At 45.6% G+C, this 14,646-nt stretch overlaps 1 protein-coding gene across 1 annotated transcript in view; it reads right to left on the reverse strand.

Annotated features, from left to right (window-relative positions):
- The window catches only part of mthfd1a (methylenetetrahydrofolate dehydrogenase (NADP+ dependent) 1a, methenyltetrahydrofolate cyclohydrolase, formyltetrahydrofolate synthetase), a gene marked incomplete at its 5' end in the record, with an annotated part of 26,482 nt that extends 12,160 nt beyond the window's left edge, over window positions 1–14,322 (reverse strand). Inside the window, 14 exons of the mRNA XM_084439712.1 lie at window positions 1–59; window positions 215–261; window positions 1,061–1,191; window positions 2,408–2,581; window positions 2,779–2,876; window positions 3,750–3,877; window positions 4,257–4,368; window positions 5,390–5,526; window positions 5,901–6,001; window positions 7,690–7,826; window positions 8,486–8,539; window positions 8,653–8,712; window positions 10,720–10,804; window positions 14,288–14,322. The exon at window positions 1–59 is cut by the window's left edge and continues 49 nt beyond it. Coding sequence (XP_084295838.1) covers window positions 1–59; window positions 215–261; window positions 1,061–1,191; window positions 2,408–2,581; window positions 2,779–2,876; window positions 3,750–3,877; window positions 4,257–4,368; window positions 5,390–5,526; window positions 5,901–6,001; window positions 7,690–7,826; window positions 8,486–8,539; window positions 8,653–8,712; window positions 10,720–10,804; window positions 14,288–14,322 — 1,358 coding nt within the window. The remainder of the gene's footprint in view (window positions 60–214; window positions 262–1,060; window positions 1,192–2,407; window positions 2,582–2,778; window positions 2,877–3,749; window positions 3,878–4,256; window positions 4,369–5,389; window positions 5,527–5,900; window positions 6,002–7,689; window positions 7,827–8,485; window positions 8,540–8,652; window positions 8,713–10,719; window positions 10,805–14,287) is intronic.
- Window positions 14,323–14,646: the final 324 nt, after the last annotated feature.

Here is a 14,646-nt window from a genome sequence, read left to right on the forward strand (position 1 = left end):
ATCACCAGCTGACTGGCTGCTAGGACTGCCTGGGTGTCGTTGGTGAGGTGGAAACTGACCTGGACTCATTGTGGACAAAGAGGTTTAGCAGATATGAAAGACTACACTCTCGAATGTACCCCCAAGGTTTAGCAGACATGAAAGACACTCTCGAATGTACCCCCAAACATAGAGGAAGCACGGTGTAAATGGTGAAGTTGAGGAAGTGCTTCACCTCTTCCATGGGAACAACTTGTGAATAACCTCCACCGACAACACCGCCTGAGAAAAGACATAGAAAGGTTGAGAAAAAGACATAGAAAGGTTGAGAAAAAGACATAGAAAGGTTGAGAAAAAGACATAGAAAGGTTGAGAAAAAGACATAGAAAGGTTGAGAAAAAGACATAGAAAGGTTGAGAAAAAGACATAGAAAGGCGACACTACCCGAGTCTGACGTTGTTATAAACAATATAAACAATAAACAATAATGGACAACTGAGACTATGTGTACAATGAGACTGCAATGGAACGCATGATTTCTGTAACCTGATTCTTGCTAATAGAATTTCTGGGTCCTGATGGTCCACCAAATTAATTCAAGTTAGCTATAAACAATAATGGACAACTGAGACAGTTCGGTAGGTAATCCAATTTGTAGCGAGGTCTCAGGGAAGAGTCTTTCACACTTGCAAAAGTCCTTCACATCCAACTGCTACAGTCCGCCTTTCTTGCAATCTTGATATCAAAATATCCATCAAACATACTCCAGGAGCTTGCTCGATCGCCTTGTTGAGAGGGGTCAGGGAAGAATTTTTACAGCTCACTTATCTGGCCCCCGGGTGATTACTGTTTTTTTTTGCTTCCCTCTGGAATATGTAGAGGTGGGTCGTATGCCCACCTCCCTTGTTCTCTGTAAAGCGCATTGTGTTGCCTCTGGGTATGAAATGCGCTATACAAATAAAGCTTTGTCCATGTGCACAATCTAGTTAACATTAGAGGAGAGTTACTCTCCAGCATGGATCATCTACTGTATACAGGATCCTCCAAATGAAGCATTGCCACTTCATCTTTTTACACCCACCTGTGACGCCAAATTTGAAAGCGTGGGTGGGTTGGCGGATGCAGGCGAATGAGTTGGTGTTCAGGTGGGCCCCCAACGCCTGCGCCAGTCCCAGGGTGGTGGTGGTCTTCCCCTCCCCCGTCGGTGTGACCCTTCAAGAGGAGGTCATCAATTAAGAGAGATAAGATAAGATATACTGTACCTTATGTTGCTATCTGGCAGCAGAGGTGTGCCCATACATTCAAGTGCCCGCTCTAAAGCTAGTCAATATCCCTCCGGGTACTCCGGCTTCCCCCACCATCATAAAGACATGCAACGTATGAATGTGAATGAATGTTGGTGGTGGTCGGAGGGGCCGTGGGCGCTGATTGGCAGCCACCCTTCTGTCAGTCTGCCCCAGGGCAGCTGTGGCTACAGATGTAGCTTACCACCACCGGTATGACTGTGTCTGAATGAATACTGGACTCTGTAAAGCGCTCTGGGTATCATGAAGGGCGCTATATAAATCCAACTTGAATATCCCACAGAGGCGCTTTCAATTCCTGTGACCTTTGCATTTGGCATCATCTATGTAAATGTCAATGTCATTTTATTTATAAAGCACCATTCATACAAATCAATGTGCACATAGTGCTTCCATAAAAAGAGACGGATAAAAACATAAATCATACAAACACTGTGAGAACAGATTTAAAAGAAACAATCAAAGTAAAATAATTAAAAATTAAAAGACAGTGTGGAATAGAATCAAAACTATAAAAACAGAGAATTCAAATCAAGAACACTAAGATATTAAAACAGGTAAAGCTACGTGGTAAAAACAATGTTGAAAAAGGTATGTTTTAAGATCTTGCTTAAAAGTTACCACGGTCACAGACATTCTCAGGTCCTCTGGCAAACCTTTTTCAGTTTCATCAGTGCTACAGAGTCAAGAGCTGCACCCAGTTTATCATTAAAGACGGTTACTAAATCACTATCATGAGAAGGCCGCACTTCAGGGATCGTTGCACTATTTGCATTCATTATTCTTTTAAAACGATCAGCTGCCACAGAGTTAAGATAGTGCTTCTTAACAAAGCGTTGAGTGCAAATTTCAGCTTTGGGTAGCAACACTGTAAAGAAAATACAGAAATGGTCAGAGATGTAAAGGTCACTGATAGAAGATACAACAGTTTTAAGACCCTTTGGATCGGGACCTACAGTAGGGGAGATGGATCGGCAGAATTTTCAACACAATGGCATCTAATGCAACACGGCCTTGTATGTTGAATAATCCAAACTGATCTAATGAGCTTTTATAACATATAATAATAATAGGCCATTAGTATTCATAGTATGAGTGTGTTGTTGGTATCAGCGAGACATTACCCTGTAACCACCACGTATTTCCCATCAGGCTGTGTGTTCAGGCGCTTCATGACCTCCAGACGAACTTTGGCTCTGCTCATCCCGTAGGGCTCCACCTCCTCTGAGAAAAGGCCGACCTCTCTGGCCAGCCTGCCAATCGGCTTTGGCGTGCAGGAGCGTGAGATGGCAGGGTCACTGACAAGGTTCATATTGACAAAGTCATTGATTATGACTCATGTGGAACACTGCCTGTTTTTTTTACACCTTTAAATACACAAAAATACACTATGTCTGGTAAAAAAATGTAAATTGGGATAAGAAAGACATTTACTAAAGTACACATGTACTGTATGTATTTTATGTATGCATGTATATAGAGGACATTGCTGTACCTTGGCTGAGGTTTCTGGGGTTTCAACTTGGAGAAGGAAATGTTCCACTTCCCTGGCTGGTAGGTCTGGAGGAAGCGCTTGGCACTCTGGACTGTGTTCTAACATGGATGCACAAAGTGACTGACAGATGACGACCGAAATCCTCCTACAGGCTCATTTACATGAGTGCAAATGTTTTAACTGATTTACTTGATTGTCAATTCTACTTTCTTTAATCTGCATGTTGTGTATTTGTGTCTATGGAACTGGATGTGCTGCCTGTCTAGGTCTCCCTGGCAAAAGAGATATTTGATCTCAATGGGACAAACCTGGTTAAACAATGGTTAAATAAAAAATAAAATAAAAATTTACATCTGAATGAAGAGATACAAGACTAATGCGATTTGCTTTTGAACCCAAGCTAACAAATAACATTTAATGGAACTGATACCGATAAACTACCAGGAGTGTTTGTTCGCAATAAAAAATAATGATTGTGTAGTCATGCCCAGAGTATAGCCAGGAGGACTGTCAATATTATACATAACAAAGCCTACTGCATATATTATTCATTATTAATTTAGCATCTATATCCGAGACACAAAATTAAATTCAGTTAAATGTCAGAGAGACAAATTGGCCCTTAAGGCTCAAAAAGATTAGCTTTGAACAATTTCAAAGCCAAATTCATTATGAGAAAATCCTTTGTGGGGGAAAGAACAGCTTAGTACACAAACGCAATGAAATTAATGAATGAAAGCAATCTGCTAGTATTACTCTAGGCGTACTAGGAGAACATCATAAAAACATAGTTTTGCCTCACTAACAAGCAAAGATACATTCAAAGAAGAATTTGATTGATTCCTATTAGTTGACTCAGTCATAACCATTATTATTTTTATTTATTTTTTATAAAATAAATAAAAATTAAATTAAAAAATAACATGTCATACTGACGACAACACATGCTCAACCAACTATGGTCCCCCTACCTCCATAAGCATGGCAACAGTCATGGGTCCCACTCCGCCCGGGACAGGGGTGATGAACCCTGCCTTCTCCTTGGCAGAGGGGTAATGCACGTCCCCCACCACGCGCTTACCGCTGGGCTTGCTCTCATCTGCGGGGGTCAAAAGGTCAAGATCAGAGATCATAACGTTATTCTTCACATGGTTTTCTGAACGCAGCCATTCTTGTCTTCGGGCATTTAAAGTATTCGCTGATCTAAACACATTTGATGGTTGAAGAGAACACAACCAACATCTCAGAATTAGTCATGCTAGAGTGAATCACATGGGAAGGGTTGATAGAAATATGCATTTATGCCGTAAAATGCATTTAATATGCAAAGAAATATGCATTCATGCCTTATAATGCATTTAATATGCAAAGAAATATGCATTTATGCCATATAATGGCATCTGCTCTCAGGCTAGTCCACTTGAGCAAGGCAGTAGGGGTTGTGAGTGCGGAGTGCAGACTACAGCCAGGCGACACACCTGGGATGTGGTTGATGCCACAGTCGATGACCACAGCTCCGTCCTTCACCCACTCCCCCCTCACCATCTCTGCCCTCCCCGCCCCCACCACCAAGATGTCCGCTCGGCCCACCTGAGGGGGAAAATGAAAAATGAAAAATGAAAAATGAAAAATGAAAAATGAAAAATGAAAAATGAAAAATGAAAAATGAAAAATGAAAAATGAAAAATTAAGAAATTTGTCAAAGCATTTGCACCGAATCTGACATTTCTTCCTCTTTTGATACAGTATAATGTACCATAATTTCACAGCCAAAGAGCTGTCCCTTACAGATAGCCTAGAATTATTGGCAAAGTACGACACAAAATCAGAACACTTGTTTTCATGAAATTGTATGGTTGAGCAGCATGGCAGCTTTTTCAAAGACACTTGAGAATTTGCAGAGTAGTCTGGATGAGGAGAAGAGTGCACCATTTCTTGCTTCATATGTTTTGGTTTGAGAGATACTTAGAGAGAGAGAGTGAGAGAGAGAGAGAGAGAGACAGACATGTCATGCTCAATCAACCCGTATACAGAGTAGATTATTTGGTTTGAGCAGAGATAACATTAAGAAACTAGAAATGGTGCGTGGAAAGCACAGACCTCTGGCCATGAATGCATTCCGTGGCTCTGTGCACGCATGTGTTTGGTATTCCTGCATTCATCAGGTGGAGAGCTTTAAGCCAGTCCAAACCCTGTGTCTTTATGACCTTCCCATGTCCAGATGGTTTGAGATATGACCGCTTCAATATTTCGCTCCTGAGGCAAGTCAAAAAACGAACGCAGGTGACAGGCTGGTCATGTTTGGGTGACTCGTGGACCCGCCCCGTGATTCGGATCCACTCCGAAATGTAACGGGTTCTAAGTTGGCCCCTGCTACACCCCTCTATCGAGTTTCATGAGAATCGGTGTGGTAGTTTTAGCGTAATCCTGCTAAAGAACAAACTAACCAACCAACAAGCGCCACCCGAAAACAACCTCTCGCCCTGCGCTGTCGCAAAGGTGAAAAAAACTAAGTCAGAACAGTGGATTGGACGGGAATTACAGTACCTGGGAATTACAGCACCTGGGAATTACAGTACCTGGGAATTACAGTACCTGGGAATTACAGTACCTGGGAAGCGAGGTCGCGTGTTTTCGAGTGACAGGTGGTCACGGTTGCATGGCTCCACAGAAGCAGGTCATGCATGGGAGCGCCCACGATCTTACTGCGGCCAATCACCACGGCGTTCTTACCCGCCACGGACACGCCTACACACAGAACAAACAAAGTGGGTCACCTGACTATCACATTATTCTGTCACTTGACCTTTCGTATGTCCAGCACATTATTGCAACATACCATTCCGTTTCAGCTCTGAATTGAACAATAAATACTGTACATTTTCATAATATAACCTATAATGCAGCTATATGGGAACATAATGAAAATGTTGCACTCTGGGTAAATATCAAATCAAATCAACTTTTATATACAGTATAGCACCTTTCGTACACAAAAGCAATTCAAAGTGCTTTGACAATAGAGAAAAAATAAACAAACAAGGTACAATGTAAAAATGAACACAATAATACAACAATATTACAAAATATCCCAGTGTTTATGTTGCTACTGGATACAGCACCTGTCTGACTAATGAGCTCCATGCAGCCGTTGGGGGTGCAGGGGATGAAACAGTCCCCCAGGTCACCACGAGACAGCTTCCCTGCATTAATACTGGTCAGGCTGGGCACACACACGCACACACACACACACACACACACACACACGCATGAGCACACACACGCACGCGCACACGCGCACACACACGCAGGCACGAGCACACACACACGCTCACATGCACACGCGCACACGCACGAGCACACACACACACACACGCACGAGCACACACACACACACACACACACACACACACACACACACACACACACACTGAAGGCCTGAAGTGTTTTGAATTCTGACAGACAAGTGGAAGTTAATTTGAGAAAGTGATCATTGGGGGCCGAGTGTTTGATACCATCTCTCTGAGACACAGAGAGAGAGAGATAGAGATAGAGAGAGAGAGAGAGAGAGAGAGCGATAGAGAGAGAGAAATAGAGAAAGCGAGAGAGAGAGAGGCAGAGAGAGAGAGAGAGAGAGAAAGAGAGAAGAAATTGAATTCACTTGCTTTCATGCACCAACTTCTCCCACTGGCTAAGAAAACAACTCACACACACAACACAGCTTTTGACCATAATCCCAAACCACTCTACCATTTGCAAAGCCTACTGTGTCTACTCAAACAACTTCTAAATAGTTCAATCTCTAACCCGGGAAATATATTACGCTTAAATCAAATAACTATGCAAACAATTCCTGTGTGTAGAATTTGTCGCTGCAGGAAAAGCACATCTGAGATATAAACATACTGTAAATGAGCTAGACACAACAGATGCCTCCATCTCGAGAGGCAAATGTTTGTGGGCGTTTCAATGTGGAGTGCCCAGTAACTATGGTGAGCAGGTTCTGACCATCTGGGGCAACTCCCTGGCTAGAGAAGCAAACACACGCTCCATAGCAGGTCAGAATACACCAACGGGGATCAGATGGAACTGGTAGAAGCCAGGTGTGCACAGTATGTTTGTTTTGTGTGTGTGTGTGTGTGTGTGTTTTGTGTGTGTGTGAATTCATGAGCATATACTGTGTGTGTGTGTGTGTGTGTGTGTGTGTGTGTGTGTGTGTGTGTGTGTGTGTGTGTGTGCGTGTGTGTGTGTGCGTGTGTGTGTGTGTGTGACGTGTGTGTCGTTAAGGGGTGGATGAGTTCATATATTATCCAAGAAATGTCTTCGAGGTTTTCCACTTATCTTCTGCTTCAGTTCCTTATGACTCCTAGGCTCAGTGTTTTCATATCTAGGACCTTCTATACACACGTCAGTAAAGGGTAAGTTTGAACCAGAGTACAGAGTGTAACCCTGAGTCAACAAAACTCTAGTTCATAGATATATCCCTGGTAGTAGCTTAATAACACAACTATTAGCTGCAGACTGCACACATTGTATTAATGTGGGTGGTAGTGCCATACGTCTGCTTTGAAAAACCAAGTGCTTGGTACTGCAGAGCCAAATGTTTGTTATTTATGTTTAAGACAGACTTGGATAAAAATATTTAGCACAGTGCTTGATAAATAAGGATTGGTTACTGATTCTCCTGCTCAAACTACTTATCTTCTATGCAAACAACAAAAACGAACCTTAAAGGAGTATTAAAGGGAAAATGCATGTTTAGCCCTGTTTTAATATATATATATTAATACAGGGCTAAACATGCATTTTCCCTTTACTACTCCTTTAACTTAACCTTGCATCACAAGACAAGTAGAGCAATATGAGTTGATTAAACCTTCAAGGATGGATGGTCAGAGAAGCCTCACTCACCCATCCACGTCTTTCTCCGGGGCCACTGCGTTGGTCACCCGCTCTGTGTCCATGGGGTTGACCGAGTCCAGGGGCAGCTGGACAATGAGGCCGTGGACGGCCGGGTTTTCATTGACGGACACGATGCTACGCAGCACCTATTCAACCAGCGTGGTAGAGTGAGTAAAGTCTTCAGGTAAATATTATTTTACATAGCTATGATGGATATTGTTGATTGGTATCATGCATATATATACCTTAACGTTTCTGAAATTGAAGCGCTTACAATAAAGAAGGCCTATATGGATATGAAAATATGAATTCATGATTGAAAATGTATAATTGTATCATGTATCATCATCTCTTCAAGAAGTACTACAACGATCCTCCCTCTTAAGCACCTACTGTATTTTAGATTGCTATTCTTGCACTTTGCCCTCAGCACTAGATGATGCTCTTAGTCACTTGTTTTAGAAAGGAGATGCACTTGTGAGTTCTGGTGAGTAGTAGTACACTGGCTTTTCCTACGTTAAATGCAATTATTGTTAGTCGCTTTGGATAAAAGCATCTGCTAAATGACTAATGTAAAATGTAATGTAATGATGGAAGATAAAACCGTAAAAAGCTAAGAAATCACGTGTACATACTGTACTATAGCTATAAATAATCACAGGGGTGGGATATATGGTTTGGCAAAGTAGCTGAGCCAATGCAGCCTGGCCGACATCATTATCTAATCTGCTCACAATGCAGAAATGCTCAGTAAGGGTTTGGTTGTGCCGGATACAGCAGCTGTAGCTGCTGAGGCTCCACCCACCTCGTCCTCTGTGGCCGTCTTGGGCAGTCTGATGTGGTTGGCACATATTCCAATCTGCAAAGATGGTGACAGCGTGAAACGTCAGGCCTACCCCCTCTCACCTGAGCTAGCAGATGTAAAAACAAACGCGTTAACGCGCCTCGTTAGACACACCTGTTTTGGCTTACCTCAGCAGCAGCTTTCAGCTTCATGCTAATGTAGAGGTTCGAGTCGTCTCGGTCGCCCACCTGGAAATAGAGCGTTTTGAAGGCGTTGTTTTTCGACCCACCACATCCACAATAAATGTGAAGAAAGAATAAGTTTAACCATTGAAATAATGTTAAAACACAAAACTCAACATGTCGTCTTTTCCTTGTTCTTCCCTTTCACATGATTACTCTCAACAAAAATACTTCATTGAACAGTGATTACAGTCACAAATTTCTAATTTATGAACAAAACTAAACAGCTGTTCTTTTAACCCACACATAGGCAGCAGGGAGGAAAAGCTTTTCAAGGAACAAACAAGCAAAGTAACAGCAGTCAGAACATTAACCTGAAGACGTGTAACACCTGTAACACCCCCAGACCAGGAGAGAAACCCACCTGTAACACCCCCAGACCAGGAGAGACCAGGAGAGAAACCCCCCTGTAACACCCCCAGACCAGGAGAGAAACCCCCCTGTAACACCCCCAGACCAGGAGAGAAACCCACCTGTAACACCCCCAGACCAGGAGAGAAACCCACCTGTAACACCCCCAGACCAGGAGAGAAACCCACCTGTAACACCCCCAGACCAGGAGAGACCAGGAGAGAAACCCACCTGTAACACGACCAGACAAGGAGAGACCAGGAGAGAGACCCCCCTGTAACACCCCCAGACCAGGAGAGACCAGGAGAGAGACCCACCTGTAACACCCCCAGACCAGGAGAGAAACCCCCCTGTAACACCCCAGACCAGAGCAAACCCACCTGTAACACCCCCAGACCAGGAGAGAAACCCACCTGTAACACCCCAGACCAGAGCAAACCCACCTGTAACACCCCCAGACCAGGAGAGAAACCCACCTGTAACACAACCAGACCAGGAGAGAAACCCACCTGTAACACCCCCAGACCAGGAGAGAAACCCACCTGTAACACCCCCAGACCAGGAGAGAAACCCACCTGTAACACGACCAGACCAGGAGAGACCAGGAGAGAAACCCACCTGTAACACCCCCAGACCAGGAGAGAGACCCACCTGTAACACCCCCAGACCAGGAGAGAAACCCACCTGTAACACCCCCAGACCAGGAGAGAAACCCCCCTGTAACACCCCCAGACCAGGAGAGAACCCCCCCTGTAACACCCCCAGACCAGGAGAGAAACCCACCTGTAACACCCCCAGACCAGGAGAGAAACCCACCTGTAACACCCCCAGACCAGGAGAGAAACCCACCTGTAACACCCCCAGACCAGGAGAGAAACCCACCTGTAACACGACCAGACCAGGAGAGACCAGGAGAGAAACCCACCTGTAACACGACCAGACCAGGAGAGACCAGGAGAGAGACCCACCTGTAACACGACCAGACCAGGAGAGACCAGGAGAGAGACCCACCTGTAACACCCCCAGACCAGGAGAGACCAGGAGAGACCAGGAGAGAAACCCACCTGTAACACCCCAGACCAGGAGAGACCAGGAGAGAAACCCACCTGTAACACCCCCAGACCAGGAGAGAAACCCACCTGTAACACCCCCAGACCAGGAGAGAAACCCACCTGTAACACCCCCAGACCAGGAGAGAAACCCACCTGTAACACCCCCAGACCAGGAGAGAAACCCACCTGTAACACCCCAGACCAGGAGAGAAACCCACCTGTAACACCCCCAGACCAGGAGAGAAACCCACCTGTAACACCCCCAGACCAGGAGAGACCAGGAGAGAAACCCAGCTATAACACGACCAGACCAGGAGAGAAACCCACCTGTAACACCCCCAGACCAGGAGAGAAACCCACCTGTAACATCCCAGACCAGGAGAGAAACCCACCTGTAACACCCCCAGACCAGGAGAGACCAGGAGAGAAACCCAGCTTTAACACGACCAGACCAGGAGAGAAACCCACCTGTAACACCCCCAGACCAGGAGAGAAACCCACCTGTAACACGACCAGACCAGGAGAGAAACCCACCTGTAACACGACCAGACCAGGAGAGAAACCCACCTGTAACACGACCAGACCAGGAGAGACCAGGAGAGAGACCCACCTGTAACACGACCAGACCAGGACGGAAACCAGGCGACTGACTCCTCATCTTCTCCACCTCCTTCTTCAGACGCTCTCTGACCAGCCTGAGCAGAGAGAGGAAACCTCACTACAACCTTCAACCATCTACAGGAATGAGCTCCAAGACCAACCTCACTACAACCTTCAACCATCTACAGGAACGAGCTCCAAGACCAACCTCACTACAACCTTCAACCATCTACAGGAATGAGCTCCAAGACCAACCTCATTACAACCTTCAACCATCTACAGGAACAAGACCAACCTCACTACAACCTTCAACCATCTACAGGAATGAGCTCCAAGACCAACCTCACTACAACCTTCAACCATCTACAGGAATGAGCTCCAAGACCAACCTCACTACAACCTTCAACCATCTACAGGAACGAGCTCCAAGACCAACCTCATTACAACCTTCAACCATCTACAGGAATGAGCTCCAAGACCAACCTCACTACAACCTTCAACCATCTACAGGAACGAGCTCCAAGACCAACCTCACTACAACCTTCAACCATCTACAGGAACGAGCTCCAAGACCAACCTCACTACAACCTTCAACCATCTACAGGAACGAGCTCCAAGACCAACCTCATTACAACCTTCAACCATCTACAGGAACGAGCTCCAAGACCAACCTCATTACAACCTTCAACCATCTACAGGAATGAGCTCAAGACCAACCTCACTACAACCTTCAACCATCTACAGGAACGAGCTCCAAGACCAACCTCACTACAACCTTCAACCATCTACAGGAATGAGCTCCAAGACCAACCTCACTACAACCTTCAACCATCTACAGGAATGAGCTCCAAGACCAACCTCATTACAACCTTCAACCATCTACAGGAATGAGCTCCAAGATCAACCTCACTACAACCTTCAACCATCTACAGGAACGAGCCCCAAGACCAACCTCACTACAACCTTCAACCATCTACAGGAACGAGCTCCAAGACCAACCTCACTACAACCTTCAACCATCTACAGGAACGAGCTCCAAGACCAACCTCACTACAACCTTCAACCATCTACAGGAACGAGCTCCAAGACCAACCTCATTACAACCTTCAACCATCTACAGGAACGAGCTCCAAGATCAACCTCACTACAACGTTTAACCATCTACAGGAATGAGCTCTAAGACCAACCTCATTACAACCTTCAACCATCTACAGGAACGAGCTCCAAGACCAACCTCACTACAACCTTCAACCATCTACAGGAATGAGCTCCAAGACCAACCTCACTACAACCTTCAACCATCTACAGGAACGAGCTCCAAGACCAACCTCACTACAACCTTCAACCATCTACAGGAACGAGCTCCAAGACCAACCTCATTACAACCTTCAACCATCTACAGGAATGAGCTCCAAGATCAACCTCATTACAACCTTCAACCATCTACAGGAATGAGCTCCAAGACCAACCTCACTACAACCTTCAACCATCTACAGGAACGAGCTCCAAGACCAACCTCACTACAACCTTCAACCATCTACAGGAACGAGCTCATAGACCAACCTCACTACAACCTTCAACCATCTACAGGAACGAGCTCCAAGACCAACCTCATTACAACCTTCAACCATCTACAGGAACGAGCTCCAAGACCAACCTCACTACAACCTTCAACCATCTACAGGAATGAGCTCCAAGACCAACCTCACTACAACCTTCAACCATCTACAGGAACGAGCTCCAAGACCAACCTCACTACAACCTTCAACAATCTACAGGAACGAGCTCCAAGACCAACCTCACTACAACCTTCAACCATCTACAGGAATGAGCTCCAAGACCAACCTCACTACAACCTTCAACCATCTACAGGAATGAGCTCAAGACCAACCTCACTACAACCTTCAACCATCTACAGGAATGAGCTCCAAGACCAACCTCATTACAACCTTCAACCATCTACAGGAATGAGCTACAAGACCAACCTCACTACAACGTTTAACCATCTACAGGAACGAGCTCCAAGACCAACCTCACTACAACCTTCAACCATCTACAGGAATGAGCTCAAGACCAACCTCACTACAACCTTCAACCATCTACAGGAACGAGCTCCAAGACCAACCTCATTACAACCTTCAACCATCTACAGGAACGAGCTCCAAGACCAACCTCACTACAACCTTCAACCATCTACAGGAACGAGCTCCAAGACCAACCTCATTACAACCTTCAACCATCTACAGGAACGAACTCCAAGACCAACCTCATTACAACCTTCAACCATCTACAGGAACGAGCTCCAAGACCAACCTCACTACAACCTTCAACCATCTACAGGAATGAGCTCCAAGACCAACCTCATTACAACCTTCAACCATCTACAGGAACGAGCTCCAAGACCAACCTCATTACAACCTTCAACCATCTACAGGAACGAGCTCCAAGACCAACCTCATTACAACCTTCAACCATCTACAGGAACGAGCTCCAAGACCATCGCTGTGAAACTAGGGCTGGGTTTAAAAAAGCGATTCATCAAATGATTCAGAATCGATTTATGAATCCACAAATCGATCTTTTATTTATGAATGAATGAATAAATAAAGGAATGAATAGTTCATTAATTCATTCAATGATTCATTCATTCATTCATTAATTTTTTTAAATCAGTATGGATACCCAGCCCTAGTATTGATGTGTTGCATAACTTCGCAGTCATGTAATAAAGGTTACAGCAAAAAACAACAGGTTTTAGTAACACTAAACGAATCGATATTGAATCGAATCGAATTGTGATAATCGATTTTGAACCTTGCGAATCGGAATCGAATCGATTCTTGAAATTCGACTCGATACCCAGCCCTATGTGAAACCAGCTCACTGCCCGCAGATGTACAGTACACACCGCACATTAGAATAGCTAAAACTTTCACTTTTATTATTATTATAATTTTATTTTTTTTACAGCTGCTACTATTCCCATTTTCAAACAGTAGTCCTAAAGTCTTACTCCAAATAAACTACTACTTGAAAGCTGAAGTTAAAAGAAAAAGTATCTCCTTTGAGACCACTGTGGGTGGTTATTTATATTGGAACTGTGAACTACAGCATGTCACAACCCTCTTGATGTCATGTGACCCTACGTGACAGCCACCACACGACTCCATAAGACAGCATCGTCCTGACATCCTTTCAGCCGGTTGGGCCCCCTGGGCGCCAGAACACGTGGGGCCTCCACACCTGGGCCTCCACCCCTGGGCCTCCACCCCTGGGCCTCCACCCCTGGGCCTCCACCCCTGGGCCTCTACACCTGGACCTCCACGCTGGGGCCTCCACGCTTGGGCCTCTACGCCTGGGCCTCCACCCCTGGGGCCTCCACACCTGGGCCTCTACGCCTGGGCCTCCACACCGGGGCCTCCACCCCTGGGCCTCCACCCCTGGGCCTCTACGCCTGGGCCTCCACGCTTGGGCCTCTACGCTGGGGCCTCCACACCTGGGGCCTCCACGCCTGGGCCTCCACCCCTGGGGCCTCCACCCCTGGGCCTCTACGCCGGGGGCCTCCACCTCACACTCACCGAGAGGTCTTATTGCCCGAGATGACGGTTGCCATGGTGCGCCTCCCTCCATGGCTTCCTGAGGCTCCCAGGCGGAGAACGAGGGCGGCAAGGGAGAGCATCGCTGGACTGGACACACACACACACACACACATGCACACCCACATGCACACACAAACACACACACACACACGCACGCACGCACGCATGCACGCACACACACACACACGTATGCACACACACACACACACACACACACACACACACAGTGAAAGAGTGGCATCTAATTGACTGTAGTATAAGTTACATAAATACAGCTGCTGCTGCAGCCATAACTTAAACATGCAATAAATAGCTATGCAATGATAACTTCAGCAATA

The sequence above is a fragment of the Borostomias antarcticus genome (genome assembly GCF_949987555.1).
Source record: "Borostomias antarcticus genome assembly, chromosome: 6".
Taxonomy (NCBI): domain Eukaryota; kingdom Metazoa; phylum Chordata; class Actinopteri; order Stomiiformes; family Stomiidae; genus Borostomias; species Borostomias antarcticus.